The 17879-nt window shown below is 34.5% G+C and overlaps 1 protein-coding gene across 1 annotated transcript in view; it reads right to left on the reverse strand.

The window, feature by feature from the left end:
* The window catches only part of LOC106462178 (polycystin-2-like), a 54785-nt gene extending 37283 nt beyond the window's left edge, over positions 1-17502 (reverse strand). The window contains exons 1-2 of the mRNA XM_013922078.2: positions 17067-17502; positions 12930-13040 (exon numbers count right to left, since the gene is read on the reverse strand). Coding sequence (XP_013777532.2) covers positions 12930-13040; positions 17067-17259 — 304 coding nt within the window. The 5' untranslated portion in view covers positions 17260-17502. The remainder of the gene's footprint in view (positions 1-12929; positions 13041-17066) is intronic.
* Positions 17503-17879: the final 377 nt, after the last annotated feature.

Below are 17879 nucleotides of genomic sequence, written 5' to 3' on the forward strand. Positions count from 1 at the left end.
CTAAATTAGGGACGGCTAGCGCAGATAGCCCTCGTGTAGCTTTGCGCGAAATTCAAAAACAAAAAACAACAACTTACAGACTTATGTAGAACCACAAATAAAAGGGATTACACACTAATGTGAAAAGCCTTATTGAAAGATACAACTTATTTTATTTAATTTCTGTAATGCATATTGGTGTACAGAAGATATTGTAATACTAGAAATAAACGACCTTATAAACACCAAATTGTTTTTCTTTAACTGAAAACTTTACAGCTTCTTCAGGAGCGTTCCTCTAAAACACAAACCGTAACACGTTGAGTGTCCAATTAAAGAGAAAAACAATTTGGTGTTATGGGGTAGTTTATTTTTAGTATTACAACCCATTTTGATGTATGTTCAGTTAGTAACATAATGGAGAAACTCTCTTTGATACAGAATAGCAGATGGTAAAGTGTGTTAGATTCTTATCTTCTTGTAGTAACAAGCCTACTTAGACGTTAATGTGTATCAAAAATAAATATTTATCTCTTAACCATATTGTTCACAATTTATAGCATCAAATAGTCTACTTAGACGTTAATGTGTATCAAAAATAAATATTTATCTCTTAACCATATTGTTCACACATAAAAATCTATCACACTGATCGTCCATTTCTACTTTTTAAAGCTTAGGCGAAGTACAGCTTCTTTGGAAAAAGTGTTTCCATATACAGCTGAATATTAATTTACCTATGGCGCCAAGTATCCGTTAGTAATGTTCTTAATAGTTATATCACGTAAAGAATAATCCACGAGAATGATTCTGATTCACGCATCAAGCTTCAATTCCCACATATCTCATAACACGAACATGCACAATCCATTTGAAGCTCTAATTTCTGATAATTCTGATCAAACCCCCCTGGTTCACTATCAACCAAGGGCAAAACTAATATTTAAAAAACCTTAAATTTCGTCATTATCTATTGATAATTTAGTCCATTGCTTCCCAAACGTTCGTTGAAAACAATTAATAATTGCACAGGGCAGGGGTTGTCTTACTTTTCTCCATAATTTCAAAAGATCAGCTCGAATTTCAATATAGTAGAAAGCTGTTATAAGACGATGACGACCAATGTCCTTATGGTTCTCGGAGAACTACAGGATTGGTTATTTACTGGGAAATGCTAAGAAAGTTACAAAATAAGTAACATGATGCAAAATTATAGAATTTTTAACCAGAATAGCTATAGTTTCTCAGTCATATAAGATATCACGACAGTTTTTATAGGTTTCAATTCACACAATTCTTAATAAAAAACAAAATAAAATCTACATGGCCTCTATGGCGACCACAAATTTCAACCACTCGAACAGTGACACACGTTAAAAAATTATACACCCTTGTACCTACATCATATTAAATTTTTGCACACACTCACACAAAACATTTATATCATTCTTTGTTTCGGATATACGCGAAAACTACACAGGTGCTATTTGCGCTAGCCGTTCCTAATTTTAAGCTGATAACTGAGAAAGAAAAGGCAGCTAGTCAACAGTACCCATCGCCAATCAATGAGCTACTCTAATCGAATATTGGATTTTGACTATCTCTCTTACAACGCACGCATTATTACAAAGTGCATAACGCGATTTTTGCTTCTTTACAGAGACGCTAACCATGAACTCTTGGAATCCTTGTTCGCACTTTAATCACTAGGTCAACTGAACCCGGTCGTTTGGTCATGATAATCTACCGCATTGTGCGAAACCAGTTGTTTTAATAATAATATGTTTGACATATTAAAGGCGGTAGTAAAGCAATACCTATATACAATATTCAGTATTAATATTTTCATAACTTATTGATTTTTCTGAATGTATGCCTTTCTCCTTCCCTTCCACAATTTATTCTCAAGTTGGCTTCGCAATACGCTTGAGAAAAAAATCAAAATTTCTACTTTCAATACATTTATAGTTTTAACAAAGGCCATAACATGTCTTTCTTCACATATTTTATGTTTTAATTGCGATCTTGGATGGTAATACAATGTTCAAATAGTTGCTATGCTGAGCGAATTTCGGTTAAACTTTTTGTTTAACATTTACCAGCAGAGAAAGAGACTTTCCTTTCCCCTAGGTACATCACGCCATCTGGATAAAATTATCAAACCAAATTAGAGACAATCAACTCCCTCTAGAGGCGACATATGGAAGTAATTGATTGGTAAACCACCTGATTAGGTACGTTATCTCCATTGATTGGTTTAGCAGTAAACCTTCCTGTACCTAAAGAGCTAAAGAAACCACACCAGGCAATCGTTCTTGTGAGATTTAAGTCACGTACGTACATTAATGGAGAGCCAATCAAAGCACGTATCCAAATAATAGGAAATGACAAGTTTCTGTCGCTATAGTAACTTTATTTCTAAATCTCTGTTTTTAAGCACCGCATATCGGGTTAAGTCGATGCATGTAATAAAATGGACATACAGATATACATACATATGCGTTCTATAAAATTAACGATTTACTTAACACAAATTTTATTCAACAAACCTGCCACTGAGGTAGTTCGTGAGAATTTATTGGTTATAAATATAGGCTATGCAAGTTTGATAAAACTACTTTTGATTTATTTCAGAATAATTTACTGGTTACAAATTTGATTTCAATGAAACTACTCCTGCTGTAACTTGGGAAGTTTTACTGCTTCTGTTTATTTGTAGTAGCTTACTTTGTAATTTTGTTGTAAAAAAAATGTGTTTTCGTATTTACGTGGAGAAGTTTATACTTTTATTATCAACATTTTTGTTTCACTTTTTTGTAATTTACCGTCTATTAACCTGATGATTTTTCTAATTAGGTCAGCTTTATTATCCTCTCATGATTTATTTAATATTACGTATTTAAAGTAATTTGTTTCTTGATGCTGAGCGCAATTTTGTGGCATCTATTGATTGTTTGTTTGTTTTGAATTTCGCGCAAAGCTACACGAGGGCTATCTGCGCTAGCCGTCCCTAATTTAGCAGTGTAAGACTAGAGGGAAGGCATCTAGTCATCACCACCCACCGCAAATGTTTGGGCTACTCTTTTACCAACGAATAGTGGGATTGACCGTCACATTATAACGCTCCCATGGCTGAATGGGCGAGCATGTTTGGTGGGACGGGGATTTGAGCCCGCGACCCTCAAATTGCGAGTCGAATGCCCAAACCACCCGGCCATGCCAAAGACCTTTGAATTCATAGTCCTGCACGTTAATGACAAGGCTAGGCCTAGCCCAAGCAACTTGCTTAATACTTGAATAAGGAAGCATATTATGTTAATGTAATAATAAGTTGGCAAACAACGATTTATAAGCATTATGAAAGTGATTTGCTTTTTGGGGGAACACACTACATTTTTCCCAACTTATCATTAACTTACTTAATGTTAGACTACCATCTAAAGATGTTGATCTTTTTGAACTAATCAAATCCATCGTTACATTACGCTCTAATGCATAATTGAGTACAGGATAAGTATGCCAAAGTCAATAAAAATTGGCTCAGTGGTAGTCTGAGTGCTTATAACGCTAAGAATCAGGTTTCGATACACGCGGTGGGCATAGCAAAAATAGCCTATAGTGCATCTTTGTGTTTAACAATAAACATACAATAAAAATTTATCCTCCAGTGGTCAGCGGTAAGTTTACAGACTTACAAAGAGAATATCCGGGGGTCAATTCCTCGTGGTACAGAGTGCAAATAGCCCATTATGTAATTTTGCGCTAAAACAACAACATTACTCGAACTAACTAATGAACTAGCTAACTCAATACTTAATCATCAGCAACTCTGGCCTAACTAGCGTATGATATTAGCTCAAGAAGCTATAAAACTTTGGAAATGCATAAAACATTAAGCCACACTCTCATCACGTGACGTTATACAACCCAATGATCAAAAATGAAAATATCTAAATTCAAAATATAATTACAACATTACTGTTTGCTTGTTTTAGTGCAAACTACACAATGGGCTATTTACGCTCTGTCCACCAGGGGGTATCGAACTCCGAATCTTAGAATTGTAAGTCCATAAGGGTAATGCTGACCCACCAGGAAACGCCGAAAACACTAATATCATGTTTTGTTTGTAATCTAATCGAATGTGAGTTAAAGCGAAATAGCTTTATTAAACAACAATATTTGTATTCCATTCCTCTTTGTTTCAACTCCTGATGTACATGTGATCTTCTATTTTACAAACAGAAAAGACATTTAGAATAATTTAAGGTGAACAAAAATACAGTTTAGTTTTATGCTTATATAAATACGTATACGCACACGTAGATATAAATAGGAATTACACAGAATACACACGACGCCTGTTATATTAGCCCCCCGATATGTGGCCATAAATTCTTGTTTATTTTGTATGTTTTATGAAATGTAGCTCGATTGGTTGGTTGATTGGAGCTTTATGGGCCAAACAACCGTTAAAAAGGCAAATAAAAGTAAAATTATATTAAAAAATTATAAAGGAAACAGGCTAAATGTCAAACAACGCCTCAAAATCGGGTAAAACCAAACAGTATTAAAAAGGTTAATGGCACGTAAAAAGCGAAAAACACGGTCAAGTTCCGAGGGAGAGGTGAAGGAGTGCCAGTCAGTTTGCTCCAATTTCCACCATGGCACATGAGTCAGGTGGCAGCAATCTCCCTCAAAACAATGGGAACTATCCATAGAACAACCGCTCCAATCAACATCAGCACCACCCTGAAGGGGATTGTGTCCATTAAAACCTCCCAAGATGAAGAAGGGAAATGTCAGCTGGTCGAAAAGATCATCAAGGCCTGATTAATTGTAAGTCTCTCCTGGTGTCAGATAAAGAGAGCATACAATGATGGTACGACCCACAGAGATACAGGCAGCCACAATCTCTAAGGGCATATTGAGTGGCACAGATATGGTGGGAATATGCTGGTCAACTAGCAGTGCCACATCTCCATGAATTCGTCCAGCACACCACCTATCATCCCTGTATAAAGAAACTGCTAAAAGATGACAACATCGGCAGGTCTGAGGAATGATTCCTGTAAGGAGAGACACGTGGGATAATAGGAATTGATCAAGGCCTTAATGTCATCCAAATTAGAATGAAAACCTCGACAGTTCCACTGTATTAAAGTGTATTTAGACCGTTCACACATAAAGGTTCAAACTCAATCATATTAGAGCTAAAAAAAAAATCCATATACATACATATAATTTATTTTTTTCTCAGATTTAACTAAGACAACAGATTTGAAACCAATCAATTTCATACTTATATAATAGGGATCTTCAAAAGAAAGTGGCGGCCATAAAAATCGCCAGTTTAAAACAACCTTTAATATTTCCGGTTATCAACAATTACTATTTCTCAGTAATGGCTGAACAAAACTAAAGTTGATTGTACTTATAAAGCCGCCTAACTCGTGTTTATGGGGTGAATCAAAATTTCACTATTTCAACAAATTTTCATCTAAGTAAGTGACTGAGAAGCGTACAGAAAAAATGACGAATCTTATCACTCTACTTCTTTCACAGAACTCCTATATTTTGGGTCCCAATTATTCCTTTATTGTACCGAAAATATACATATGAAACAGACGATGCGCTATTTTAGCATATAATTAGATCTGAGGGTAGATTGGTAGATATTCTGATGAGTAAAATGGAATCGGGTATACGCGCGCCCCACACTTGGTATTGCTGGCGCACAAAAATATAGCTAATACAAAGGAAACAAACAAGTATAATAATAAATAAATAAATATTAAAAAGACAAGTAGGGATTGATATATATGTAACCTAGTTAGCTATGATGATATAGAAAGTTTTAATGCTACAAAAAGTGTTGAAACTAAAAAGTCAAAACTACAAAAACTGAGTTGCTTAAAGTATAAACTAACATAATTACAGTGATTTGCTAAAGTAGGGATACAAAACTTTAAATTTTAAGTAACTCAGTTTTAGTAGTTTTGACGTTCTTTTTTCAATACTTTTCGTAGTATTAAAACTTTCTTCTATATTATAGTTAGCTAGATTACATAAATATATCGATCCCTACTTGTTTTTATAAAATTGAACTTATTTTTTATTGTACTTGTATAAATACTTTTTGAAATCCTATTATATTTTAACTTAAGAGAAGAAGAATTACGTAATTAAATATTTAATTCTAAAATATGGTTTAAAACATCTGCTGTATATTTTACCAAACACTCTTTCTCAGGCTTAATATGAAAACGAAATTAAGCCTGACAGGAATCATTTGCTCGAAACGTCGCTAGGCAAAATAAATTTGTTTCGATTTCAATGTTGTGTTTTTACGGTGATTTTATTTCATTGTATGTGTCTCCCATTTATAAAGCTCAATAAGAAATAAGTTACAATTTTTAATCTGAACGGCACCTTACGCGCCCATTAGCCAAACGTCTAAATCAGAGACCCCTAGGTTTCAGAGATAGCTGTCTCTAATTTTTAATTACTGACCAGAAAAAAGGCAGTCAGCTACCAGCAACCGCCGCCACAATGGCTTTGTCGAACTGTTTCGAACCGAATAACGGTATAGACTATCAATTTTAAAACGCGTTCACAGTTGAAAGGCGGAGCGTATTCAGCAGCATTACATCTCGAGCCTTGAACCAACTATTCAATCTATAGCGCGACACTCGAGCCATTATGCCATACCCGGCCCAAAGATCAATAAAACTTTTGGGCTAAGAGCTCAACACTAGTATTTTTTAAGCAAAGAAAATCAAGTAAACTGAAATTTATACGGCTTCAGTAATAAACTATGACTATAAAATATAAAACATTTATACGGCTTCAGTAATAAACTATGACTATAAAATATAAAATATTTATACGGCTTCAGTAATAAACTATGACTATAAAATATAAAACATTTATACGGCTTCAGTAATAAACTATGACTATAAAATACAAAACATTTTTTTTACAATTAAACAGTTCATACTAAATAGATAAAATATATACGTCAGAATAGGTGGGCTTCATTAATAAATTCAGTTAGGTCAAAATTTCCAGAAATGTTTTTCCAAAAGAGCGATGTATGCCAGGTTGTTTTTTACTTCACACCAACTTTCTTACTTTTTAATTGCGAATATTGCAGCGAAAACAACTTTTACAAAAAATGTCAACGTTTTGTGTGCTTAATCAACATAACAATTATTCCACGATTATTTTTGAACTTCCAAAATATATGATATTTATAAAGATTATGTGTGTCGCGAATGAAACCCGTCTACGACACATCATATTTTCATCCAGTGACCCCCTGTGGCACAGCGGCATGTCTGTATACTTTCAACACTAGAAGCTGGGTTTCGCTACCCGTAGTGGGCAGAGCACAGATAGCACTTTGTGTAGCTTTGTGCTTAACTACAAACAAATTTAATCTAATTTTTCACTCCCTAGTGGTGTAACCAACATGTTTGCTTGAAAGCGGTTTCCCCTTTAGTTTTTTCTTGTTTCAATCAGTACAGTAAAACACAAATACACGTTCAACCTTATTTACTGGAGAAACGATAACCGATAGATATTAATTTTTAGTGCTATTAGAGCATTCTGCTCAATATTATTCTGTTATCTCTCTCTTCTTCTAGTGTAATATGTAAGAAAACTGGTGCATATGAAAATCAATGGGTGTCCAATACACCTGTTAAGTTTTTATACAGTATAAAGCGTTGCTTAAATACTCCCATAGCAACAATATTCATGTTTATGATAAATATTAATATGCGTGTATATATTAATTATAAAAAAGACTAATTTATTCCTGCGGTAAGTAAATGGAGAATATTTTGTTGTTTAATTTAGGTCGGTTTATGCAAAAATCGAAGGCATCAAGAAACGGAGGTTGCATTCTACGAGTTTCAATTTTTTCTTCTCGTTTGACGTGAAATGTTTTATTACCAGAATTCGAAATAACTTAATGCGTGAATATTCATCAAATTACACCATTATATCTTTAAAAAAGTGACAACTTCATCTTTCTCTTAGACATTTTTATTAATCAACCGAAATCCGATTTCGTGTAAACATTTGAACAGTTTAAAAAATAAAGGTATATTTTTTCCCACAATATTTTATCTTTCATGTAGCGTAGTTTGTTCCTATCAATATCATTTCTGTCATAAAAAGGCGGTGCATTTTACATCTATAGATGTCATACCAGAACTATATTTTTGCAATGTGTTGATGGCAGATATCACACGATATTTCAATTTTGCTACCAAAGATATAAATTAATAAACAGTTTCATCTTTTACTACTATTTTTTTTTTTTACGATTGGCAATGCGGGAAACCCTTTCTAGAAACTGTATGCGTGACAATTGGTGTGGTTTATTTTGAATTTCGTGCAAACCTACTCGAGGGTTATCTGAGGTAGCCGTCCCTAATTTAGCAGTGATAGACTAGAGGGAAGGCAGCTAATCAACACCACCCACCGTCAATTCTTGGGCTACTCTTTTACCAACGAATAGTTGGTGATCGTCACATTATAACGCCTCCAAAGGTGAAGGGGCAAGCATGTTCGGTAACGGGGATTCGAACCTGGGTAGTGTGTGAATTTCTTTTGTTCATTCGCGAACTTCTCCCACAGTTCTGGAATTAGCAGTACCCAAACTTCACAGGCGAACTCGAATTACCTGGGATTTTCCTTATCCATACGGCATAGTACCCCCTACTGAAGGGGGCTAAAACGCACCAGGAAGGTCACCCAGGATTTATAGGAGTATAATATATGTTTTCTGGTCCGTTGAACCCGAATCTAGCATCGAATTTTGTGTTCCTGGCCTCCTTTATAATTCCAAGGGCGTCATATTTAAAAATATGTACATATCCCTACTCATGAGCTAGTGGGACCAAGCGTGGCACATGTTCAGGTACCACGGCGGGTGTCCTAATGAGGTTTTCGGGTGTACGGACTCTCTATGGAGTAGTTATAGAAGTAACTGGGGAAAACGGAGAATCTTGATCGGTACATATGTGAGCGTATGTTAAAGCTTGCAGCGAAGCGTGGGTATTCTATACTAGTTCTCTATAATACAATGATGAACGTCTAACTCCACATTAGTCTAGGACCTTACTCAATATATTATGAACATACTACTTCAAATTTATTAGTTGTGTTAAGTATTGTCTAGAGATGTTTTCATCGTGCATTACTGTCCTCTAGTCCAAAGGTAGAGATACAAAAGAATTTTTGAAAAACGTTAAACAAGAAATAAACCCCATGCCTCACTACTGGAGGGGAGTCTCGATGAGTTACCAGCGTATTTCACAAGCTCATGGGTTCCCAATCTTTCTCAGTACAAGGCCTTCCAAAATATTCTTAATCCCGACTAAGCCCCCTCCACCCTGCCCCCAATGAATCTTTAGATACTGAGTACCTTAGAAGTATTATGTACTTTGTTTGTTTGCTATGACTCTCATAACACTTTTCTGCGGCCCCCAGTTTGGAAAACCCTGCACAAGCCAGCACGTAATACTCGTGTATTATTGACTCGTCCTTGAATTATTTCTTTTGATTTATCTTTCTATGCATCTAAACCACTCAAAGTTTGTTTGTTGTTATTTTTTAACAAAACACATGCGGCAAGTATACAATGCAGGCTTAATGGTGTGACTGAGGGTATGCAACATAAAAGGATTGGAAACCACTGCACTAATCCAAATATGGAATTCGGCTCTAGATTATCCTGATATATATTGGATCAACCACAACAGTAATTGAGTTGGAAAATCCTCGGATAAACCGAACTAACTCTCCAACTTTCCCATTCGCACTCAAAAACGATTCGAAAAGTCGAGCACTTTCATAGAGTGGTATATGTTTCCTTCGTCAAGTACTCTTGTGAGTCTGGCGAAGATAATATTGGTGCTCGAAAGTAGTTATTTTATGCTCAAATGAATTAAAACCATTAAAAAAAAAACTTGAAACCGTTGTTTACACATTTAGATGAGAATCTACACTTTCCAGAATTTTGTATCAGCCTACAATACAATATTTCTTACCTGTAATTGAATCGAATAATATTTGTTTATCCTAATAGACATTCAAATCCGATAAAGTTTATCAAGCATTCGTGAACACTGAGATGTTTTCAGCAGAAATACACAGACTATATGAGTTCACGAAATTATTTTCTACAATTAAGACAAAACTATTGAAGTTCCAAGTGACACCCACCAAACCGAAGTACCTTATACACGATGATTTTACAATAAAATCCCGGCCCGAATTTTCTGTTTCTTTCACGCCTATGTAAGAGCGGTTCTTGGGTTACTAAATAAAACTTGCGTGAGAAACAACTTCCCAGTTTTTCCATTATACCACCAAAGCTTTAAAACTAATCAGGTAATAGAGCTCTAGCGAGTAATGCACTCGAACATGAAATTGAGTTTCTAATTAGACGCTGTTCCAATATCACATTTCAATGTTTTGGTTGTATGCGTGATTATTCAAAATCCAGATGATCTAAACTAAAAGTTACTCTCGAGAAACAGGAAAAAAATAAACGAAGAATAAGCCTAAACATTTAAGTTACCTCTCTTAAACAGCTCACAAGTGCATGTCCAATTTTTCAGCTACGTGTATACCATGCATACATAGCTATTTATCTTGTTCTTTCAGAAAACTACAAGTACTATATTAAAGTTTACGAAACATTGAATTTAGTTATGCTATCTTCAACCGTAATAAAGTAAATAAAAATAAAAATATAAAGACGCGACACAAATTACGAACGACAACTATCACTGCAAGAACACGTTTGAAATGGCTCGCACAGGCAAAAACGTAACCGTCGTGATCATGACATATATATTCACTCATATAAATCCGTACCGTTAACTGATAAATTCTTACTCTCACCAGTCCAATTAGATCAATGATTAAGTATTATCAATAACTTCTGAATAAAGCAAGTGTGTGTGTGTGTGTGATTCATTATTGCAAAGCCACATCTGGCTATCTGTTTTGTGCACCGAGGAGAATCAAACCCTTGGTTTTGACGTTGTAAATCCGATGATTTATCGCTGTCCCACCGAGGGACCTGAATAAAGCCAGCTTACTACAAAGATTAGAACTAAACTAATAACTTATGTACCTAACTTTATAAAATGGCCTAGCGATGAGTGTGAAATGTCATAAAACAATTCACAACAAAATAACAACTCGAAATTATTAGAACACAATAATTCAATAGCTGGGTCCTTGCTGTTAATCGATATTTTCGGTCGTAATCCCAATAATATTTGATGAGGTTCGGCCATCTTAGAAGATTTAAGATAGCCTTAGTGGCAATCATTTCCTTATAACGGATGGTGAGTGCGTGGTATAGAGAGCTACTGATTTGGCTGCCTTCCCTCTGGTCAATATATTTCAAAATTAGGGAATAGGGACGGCGGTAAATAGTCGTACTAGATTTTCCAAAAATACAAAATACAAGTTAGTCTTAAATTTATATCCTAAGTAAGAATTCAAAATAATAGCTAAACGAGTTTTATATGTTTCTAGGTGTTTGCGATTTCTGACTTACCATTTAATGCATATTTTTTGCGCAATGTTTGTGCATTATTACGCACATGAAAAATCATGCAGTTGAATTGAGGTGATCTATATCAAAGAATGTTCCTAATCGTGTCGATACATCTTGAAGTAGAAGGTAACGGAAAAAACAACAAATAAATTTGATATAGATAAACCGTGTATTGTATGTGAAATATTTGTGCGCAACATGCTAGTATTGTGCGAAAAAAACCAACGTATATTAAATTTAATTTAAGCACAAAGCTACGCAATGAGTTCTCTGTGCTGTGCATACCACAAGTATTGTAACCCGGTTTCTAGCAATGTGAGCCATCAGACTTACCGATGAGCCACTGGAGAGGGTGGGGGGGGGGGGGATTTATATTAAATAACACTAAATTCATCAAGGCAGCTTGTAAAAACCACAGACCTAACAATATGTCTGGCAGAGAGAATCACATCCAAGCTTTTGACACAGAAAATATTTTCACTGTCGATCACGTTAGACAATATATATTTAATGTAATCAACTTAAAGTCAGATACAGTACCCAGGAGGTATAAATCTTTAAAAATTAAAAAAAATAGTTTGTTGAATTTCACGCAAAGTTAATCGAGGGCTATCTGCTCTAGCCGTCCCTAATTTTGAAGTGATAGACTACAGAAAAGGCAGCCACACCCATCGTTAATTTTTGAGCTACTCTTTACCAACGAGTAGTTGGTGATCGTTACATCATAAGGCTCCAACGGTTCAACGGATGAGAACGTTCGGTAATGGGATTCGAACCCGCGACCCGCAGATTGCCAAATGAGCCCTCTAACCACCAGACCATACTAGGTCATGAAAAAGAGGAGTAACATCAAATGCTGTGATACACACAAACCACTTACCCACATAAACTTAAGTATTTAAGATCAACTAGCAAATAAGCATCGACATTCAAATCTATATAATATAATAGTACTGTCTGTTGTACGTCCATGTAACTACTTTGCAGGGTGTGAATGGATCTTCCTCAAAACTGGTATGGAGGTTCATTAGGTCCATGGGGAGATATATACAATTTTCAGTTTTGCGTTTTGCAATTTCTATGGGCGTTTTGGTTTGTTTTTTTACCACTACCTCACTTTCTGTGGATGGATCTTCACCAAATATGGCATGGAAGTTCATTGGGAGATATATACAAATTTTTAGTTTAGCATTTTGCGGTTTTTATGGTAGTTTTTGCGTTTTTTACAATTAAAAATAAGGGAAGCAACTTTTCATGTCCTAAGATAACCTTTCACTAATCATGAATATACATAACGTATGTTCAGGGAACGAGTACTACAGCTTGTAAACTAATAAAATTCCATATACAGCAGACTTACAGATACAAAGAACCACAACAAAGATGATGTAAATTATAAGTTCGCGTAACGTCGTTTTCACGTGCCAATCTTTGTCCTCGTCCGAAGCCATTTCTCTCGTTCTCCAACATCCTAAAGCAAAAGAGATGTTCATTAAAACGTAAACGTAATTTACCATTAGACAAATTCGCTAAATCAAAAGGAATTTTAATAGTTTTAATTATTCCAAAAATATATGGGCTTAATTAAAACTATACAGCAAAAAATAAATAAAATGAAACTCGTTCATCTCCTCTTTATCATAAACTTCCCTGCATGGTTTAATTTGTAAGGATCGAATAAACGAAATTTATTAATTGCCTCACATCCTATTATGAATAAATATTATTATTTTTAATTTAACTTTACTATTGTACGAAAATGACTATAAACTCCAATGTGGGATTTAAAACTGATAATACACCTTTCTTTAGTTACTGGTTGCGAAACTTTGCTTCTTTGTTGCAATTTTATGAATTACACGTGAACATTGGAGATCTTAGCAAACAAATAGCTGTGATTAAACTTATTCGAAGTTTTTTGTTCAAAATATGCAATAGGCAAAGAAACATTTCCGATGTTTATTAAAAAAGAAAACCTTTGTAATTTATAAATTTGTTTAAATACTCTCAGACACGCTGTGGCTTACCACATACTTTTTTATCGAGTGTTATGTTGGACTGTATACATATATATGTGTGAGAGCGAGTTAAGATTTTTTTTGTCAAAAAGGATGAAATTATAATCTAACACTTCAAGTGTTTCTTAACCACAAATCACATGAAAAATAATTATACTGAACCAACAGAAACTTGTAAGTTTATATACAGCGCCCTCTCATTACACTATGAGTAAACATAATTTAACGGCAAGTAAGATTTTATGAAAAAGTTTTACTAGAAAAAACAATCTTGAAACTTCCTTTCGATAATTATGAAAAGTCTGAAACAAGCAAAAGCTTACATATTTAGCTAATATACATCAACCTACATTTGTAGTTAAGGTCATATAATTAAACAAGCAAAGGTATGCTTTTTCATGTCATTTATTTTTCTGATGTTATTTGCTAAATCCTGATGCGAATACATCTAATGAAAACACGAAACTGTTCTTAGATTTCAAAAACGTGAAATCCATAGACCAAACAATTATAACTTATAAGTCGGGAAGCAATCTACGTTGTGTTGAGCGTCACAGTAAATGGCATCATATATATATGAATTATTGAGCATAGAACTCTTAAATTATGAAAACTAATTCCTTCAGCAATTCCAAAATTACTCGCATCTGCTTGAGATTTATTGCATGTATATTTTAATCAACAAAACTTGCATATATTAATCCATTAATATTCAGAAAATTCGCATACTATGAGAAAAAAAAGTTTAGCCAGTAAAAACAGGAGTAGCAAACACCATTTGAACACATTCGGGACTTTGCACCTGTGTGATGATTCACATAAATACAAAACAAACAAATTGTCTGAGTCAAGTTGAAAATGTCAGGTGGTTTCCTCAAAAAATGTATCGCCTAGTTTGTTTGTTTGTTAAACACAAAGATACACAATGGGCTATCTGTGCTCTGCCCACACTTTTCTCAGATCCAAAATTTAATAAAACATCACGCATAACATCGATTAACCTATCTTACGAATTTTCATTTCTAGTTTTCATCGGAATTCAATGTCTATTTCTTCGTAGGTCACTAGTATCCAAATTAGTGCCTTGAGTATATGTGTGTGTGTGAAGTTTAGAAACTTAAGAGTCATCACTTTTCACCTTTTACACTAAAACATTTTCCTTTTAACTCTGTGTCTTATGAGGTTTCTCTAAAAAGTGTCTAGTTTAATTGCAATATTAGTAATATACGGGCGCACATACAAAACATTAATTTTAACTCAGTAACTAGTGAGATGACATGTATTTGTTCACTAGAGCACGTGTGATCCAAATTTTTATTACAACTGAATTAACCACGCCTTTCAAAAACGTTACTAAGTGTTAAGTGGCAAAGTAATATCACAACACTGTTTTTGTTCTTGAATATGTTCAGCGCCGCAAAGCAGAAAAGAAGTGATTGCTCGTAATCGTATATATATATTTTTTCTGTCATTATTAATTAACATGGCTGTTTTCATCTAAACATACAGTAACCTGGCTATATATATACTGTTGTGAACTCTATATTTACAAGTGTCGTACAACTTAAGGATCTATATTAGAGCTCCAAAAATTGGCCGTTTATTCCCCAAATTGCATATCAGTAGAAGAGTTGAGAATCAAATCCTAAATATTAATTGATCGCTATACTTAGAGAAAACCTAAAAACGGCATATTTTGTATACATATGTGTTACAAAAGTAACTTTATAGAGAAGTGCGTGACTGTTGATATACACGGCTAATCATAAGAATAAACTGTTGTATTCAAAGAACATTTATTACTTTATTATTTAGAAGTTACTACAAAAGGCTTCACCATATCAGTTGGATTTTTCACGATAGTAATTTTGTCATATAATATATAAAATTTCTTTCAATATTATTGTAAATCAAGTTTATTAATAATAACGTAATACGTTTATTCTGGCGTTTTCCTTCTTCTAGTTATAACATGCTGTATATACATATATTACTGAAGCTGGTTGGCGTATTGTTACGTATCTGCTTGTTTGTTAATTTCCGGTATAAATTCTTTCCGAGGAACTTCAGCGATACAAGTCCTTTCTTAATTAAACCGGTTTATTTTCCCTCGATACAACTTTGTAATACACAGAATTTCCAATCAGTACGTTAGACTTAACTTCTTTTATAACACACGCTATAAATCACAGTGCTTCACACACTTTTCTTACGGTGCCTCCTGTTCGCTTGACTCACTTATCTATATCTTCAATCTTTCTGCATATCTATCTATCGCTGGCTTTATTTGCCGGGCTTATATACTAAAAAAGAGGGCACCTGAAAAACACTCGGACATTCGCCAGGTTCCTCGATAATTCATTATCCTTCGAGAAACTCCAGCGCGCGTGACTTCCGCTGTCGTAACAGTATATACAGTAACTGACCTTTATGTAATACCGTTTCAACTGTTTGACTAAGACACCAAAATAGCGTGAGACATGTCTGTATCTGTATTTTATGTTGCAAAAAGTTTTATACGCTTATCAACATGGACAATCGTTTCACTGAATGTTTGGATATATTAAAGTGTTGTGTTTAAGCGATGCTTATGATCTAGTGATTCTAGTCTTATAAGTCGCCAATATTATGATATCCAACAAATTTAGAAACATTAGCTCATGAAATATTGAAAGTTACAAACTGCTTCCATTTTTACTTCTTTATTCGAAAGTTAACTGTGTTGTTACGACAGCAGAAGTCACCTGACGCTGGTAACACGTCATGAGTTTCTAGAAGGATCATGACTTTTCCTGGCAACTCCTGTCTTTTCTAGGCGCCCTCTATTTTAGCTTATAAGCCCGGCAAATAAAGCAGATATATAATGACAGATAGACAGATATAGAGAGAGATAACTGAGTCAAGTGAGCGGTAGTGACCGTAAGTAAAGTGCGTGAATCGTTGTGAATTACAGCGTGTGTTGAAGTTAAAATGACTGTGGAAATTCTGTGTATTGCAAAGTTATATTGAGAAAGAATAAACTAGTTTTATTTAAGAAAGGACTTGCATCGCTGAAGTTCCTCGGAAAACATTTATACCGGAAATTAACAAACGACCAGAGACGTAACAGTGTATTATTTTTAAAGGCTTTATCAGACTTTCAATTTATTATTTATAATATTTTGTTTTAATCATTCCTGCATAAATAACCATGAAATCTTAAGTTAACTACGGCTTGCTTTATCTTTTTTTTCTTACAAGTTACATGATCAGAAAAAAAAGTTATTAAGACACCGAGAATAGAAATAAGGTATTCCTATACCATACTGATATTATTAGCACTAAGAATGAAAGTTATGTCAATTCATAATCTACTAAAAATTAAGAAGTTACTAAAGAGTGCTTGATTTTCATGACAAATCGAATTGAAGTTAAGAATCATAATAAATTCGATATTTAACATATTTTGAATAGTGAAATACGTTTGCACTAAAACTGACCTCCAATGCCGCTCTTCAACCCGTGCCAGCAACCTGTCCTCTGACCCTCTGGAATAACGTCATGTTCTTCAACACCAGTGTAAGTTAAATCATCTGCACCGTACGCTTCCAGGTCTCTAGGACCTGACTCCTCCACACTGGCCCAAGCACTTGGCGGACGTCTCTCAGCTAACTTGGTTTCTGGATTACTCATTGGACTGTAGGCCTTAAAATGTCCCGTAAAAAGACTAGAATAACAAAGCAAAGTCTAGATAGAATGGTTGCTTCTCGTTCAAGTTGTTTTTTCTGTGATCCAGTATTCGTACTATAATAAAAGTTGTTAGAACTTTCACATCAGTTACTGACCTTTGAGTGCCCACAACACAAACATATTACCTCCACGATTCTATTGAACAGCACCCGTTGTATCGAACACGGCAACCGCCATAAAATCAGTCTTTGACGTGGGAGTAAACCGCCCGCTGATTGGAGACAGCATAGGAGCACGTGAGCTTGAACTTCCTTAGTGAAGACGTTTTTATGACGTCATGAAAAAAAAAAAAAGAAAACTCAAGCGTTAGATGTATGTTCGTGTGAGATAATTGTATATTTTGCCAATACGGCGAACATCATTCTTGATCAACTACATATTTATTGTTTTTATTCTGACCTAATCATTTAAATGCAGAACTGGAAATTTTTATTTCAGAGTTCCTATTACATTCTTTATCATGTGATATAATTTCAGTATTCGGTGTTTTGTAGGGTTTCCTGGCTGGGCTAAACAGAAGAGTCACAAGAGTATAATAATTTACATCAATATCAGCATGATAT

This window comes from Limulus polyphemus, unplaced genomic scaffold (genome assembly GCF_000517525.1).
Source record: "Limulus polyphemus unplaced genomic scaffold, Limulus_polyphemus-2.1.2 Scaffold1110, whole genome shotgun sequence".
Lineage (NCBI taxonomy): Eukaryota > Metazoa > Arthropoda > Merostomata > Xiphosura > Limulidae > Limulus > Limulus polyphemus.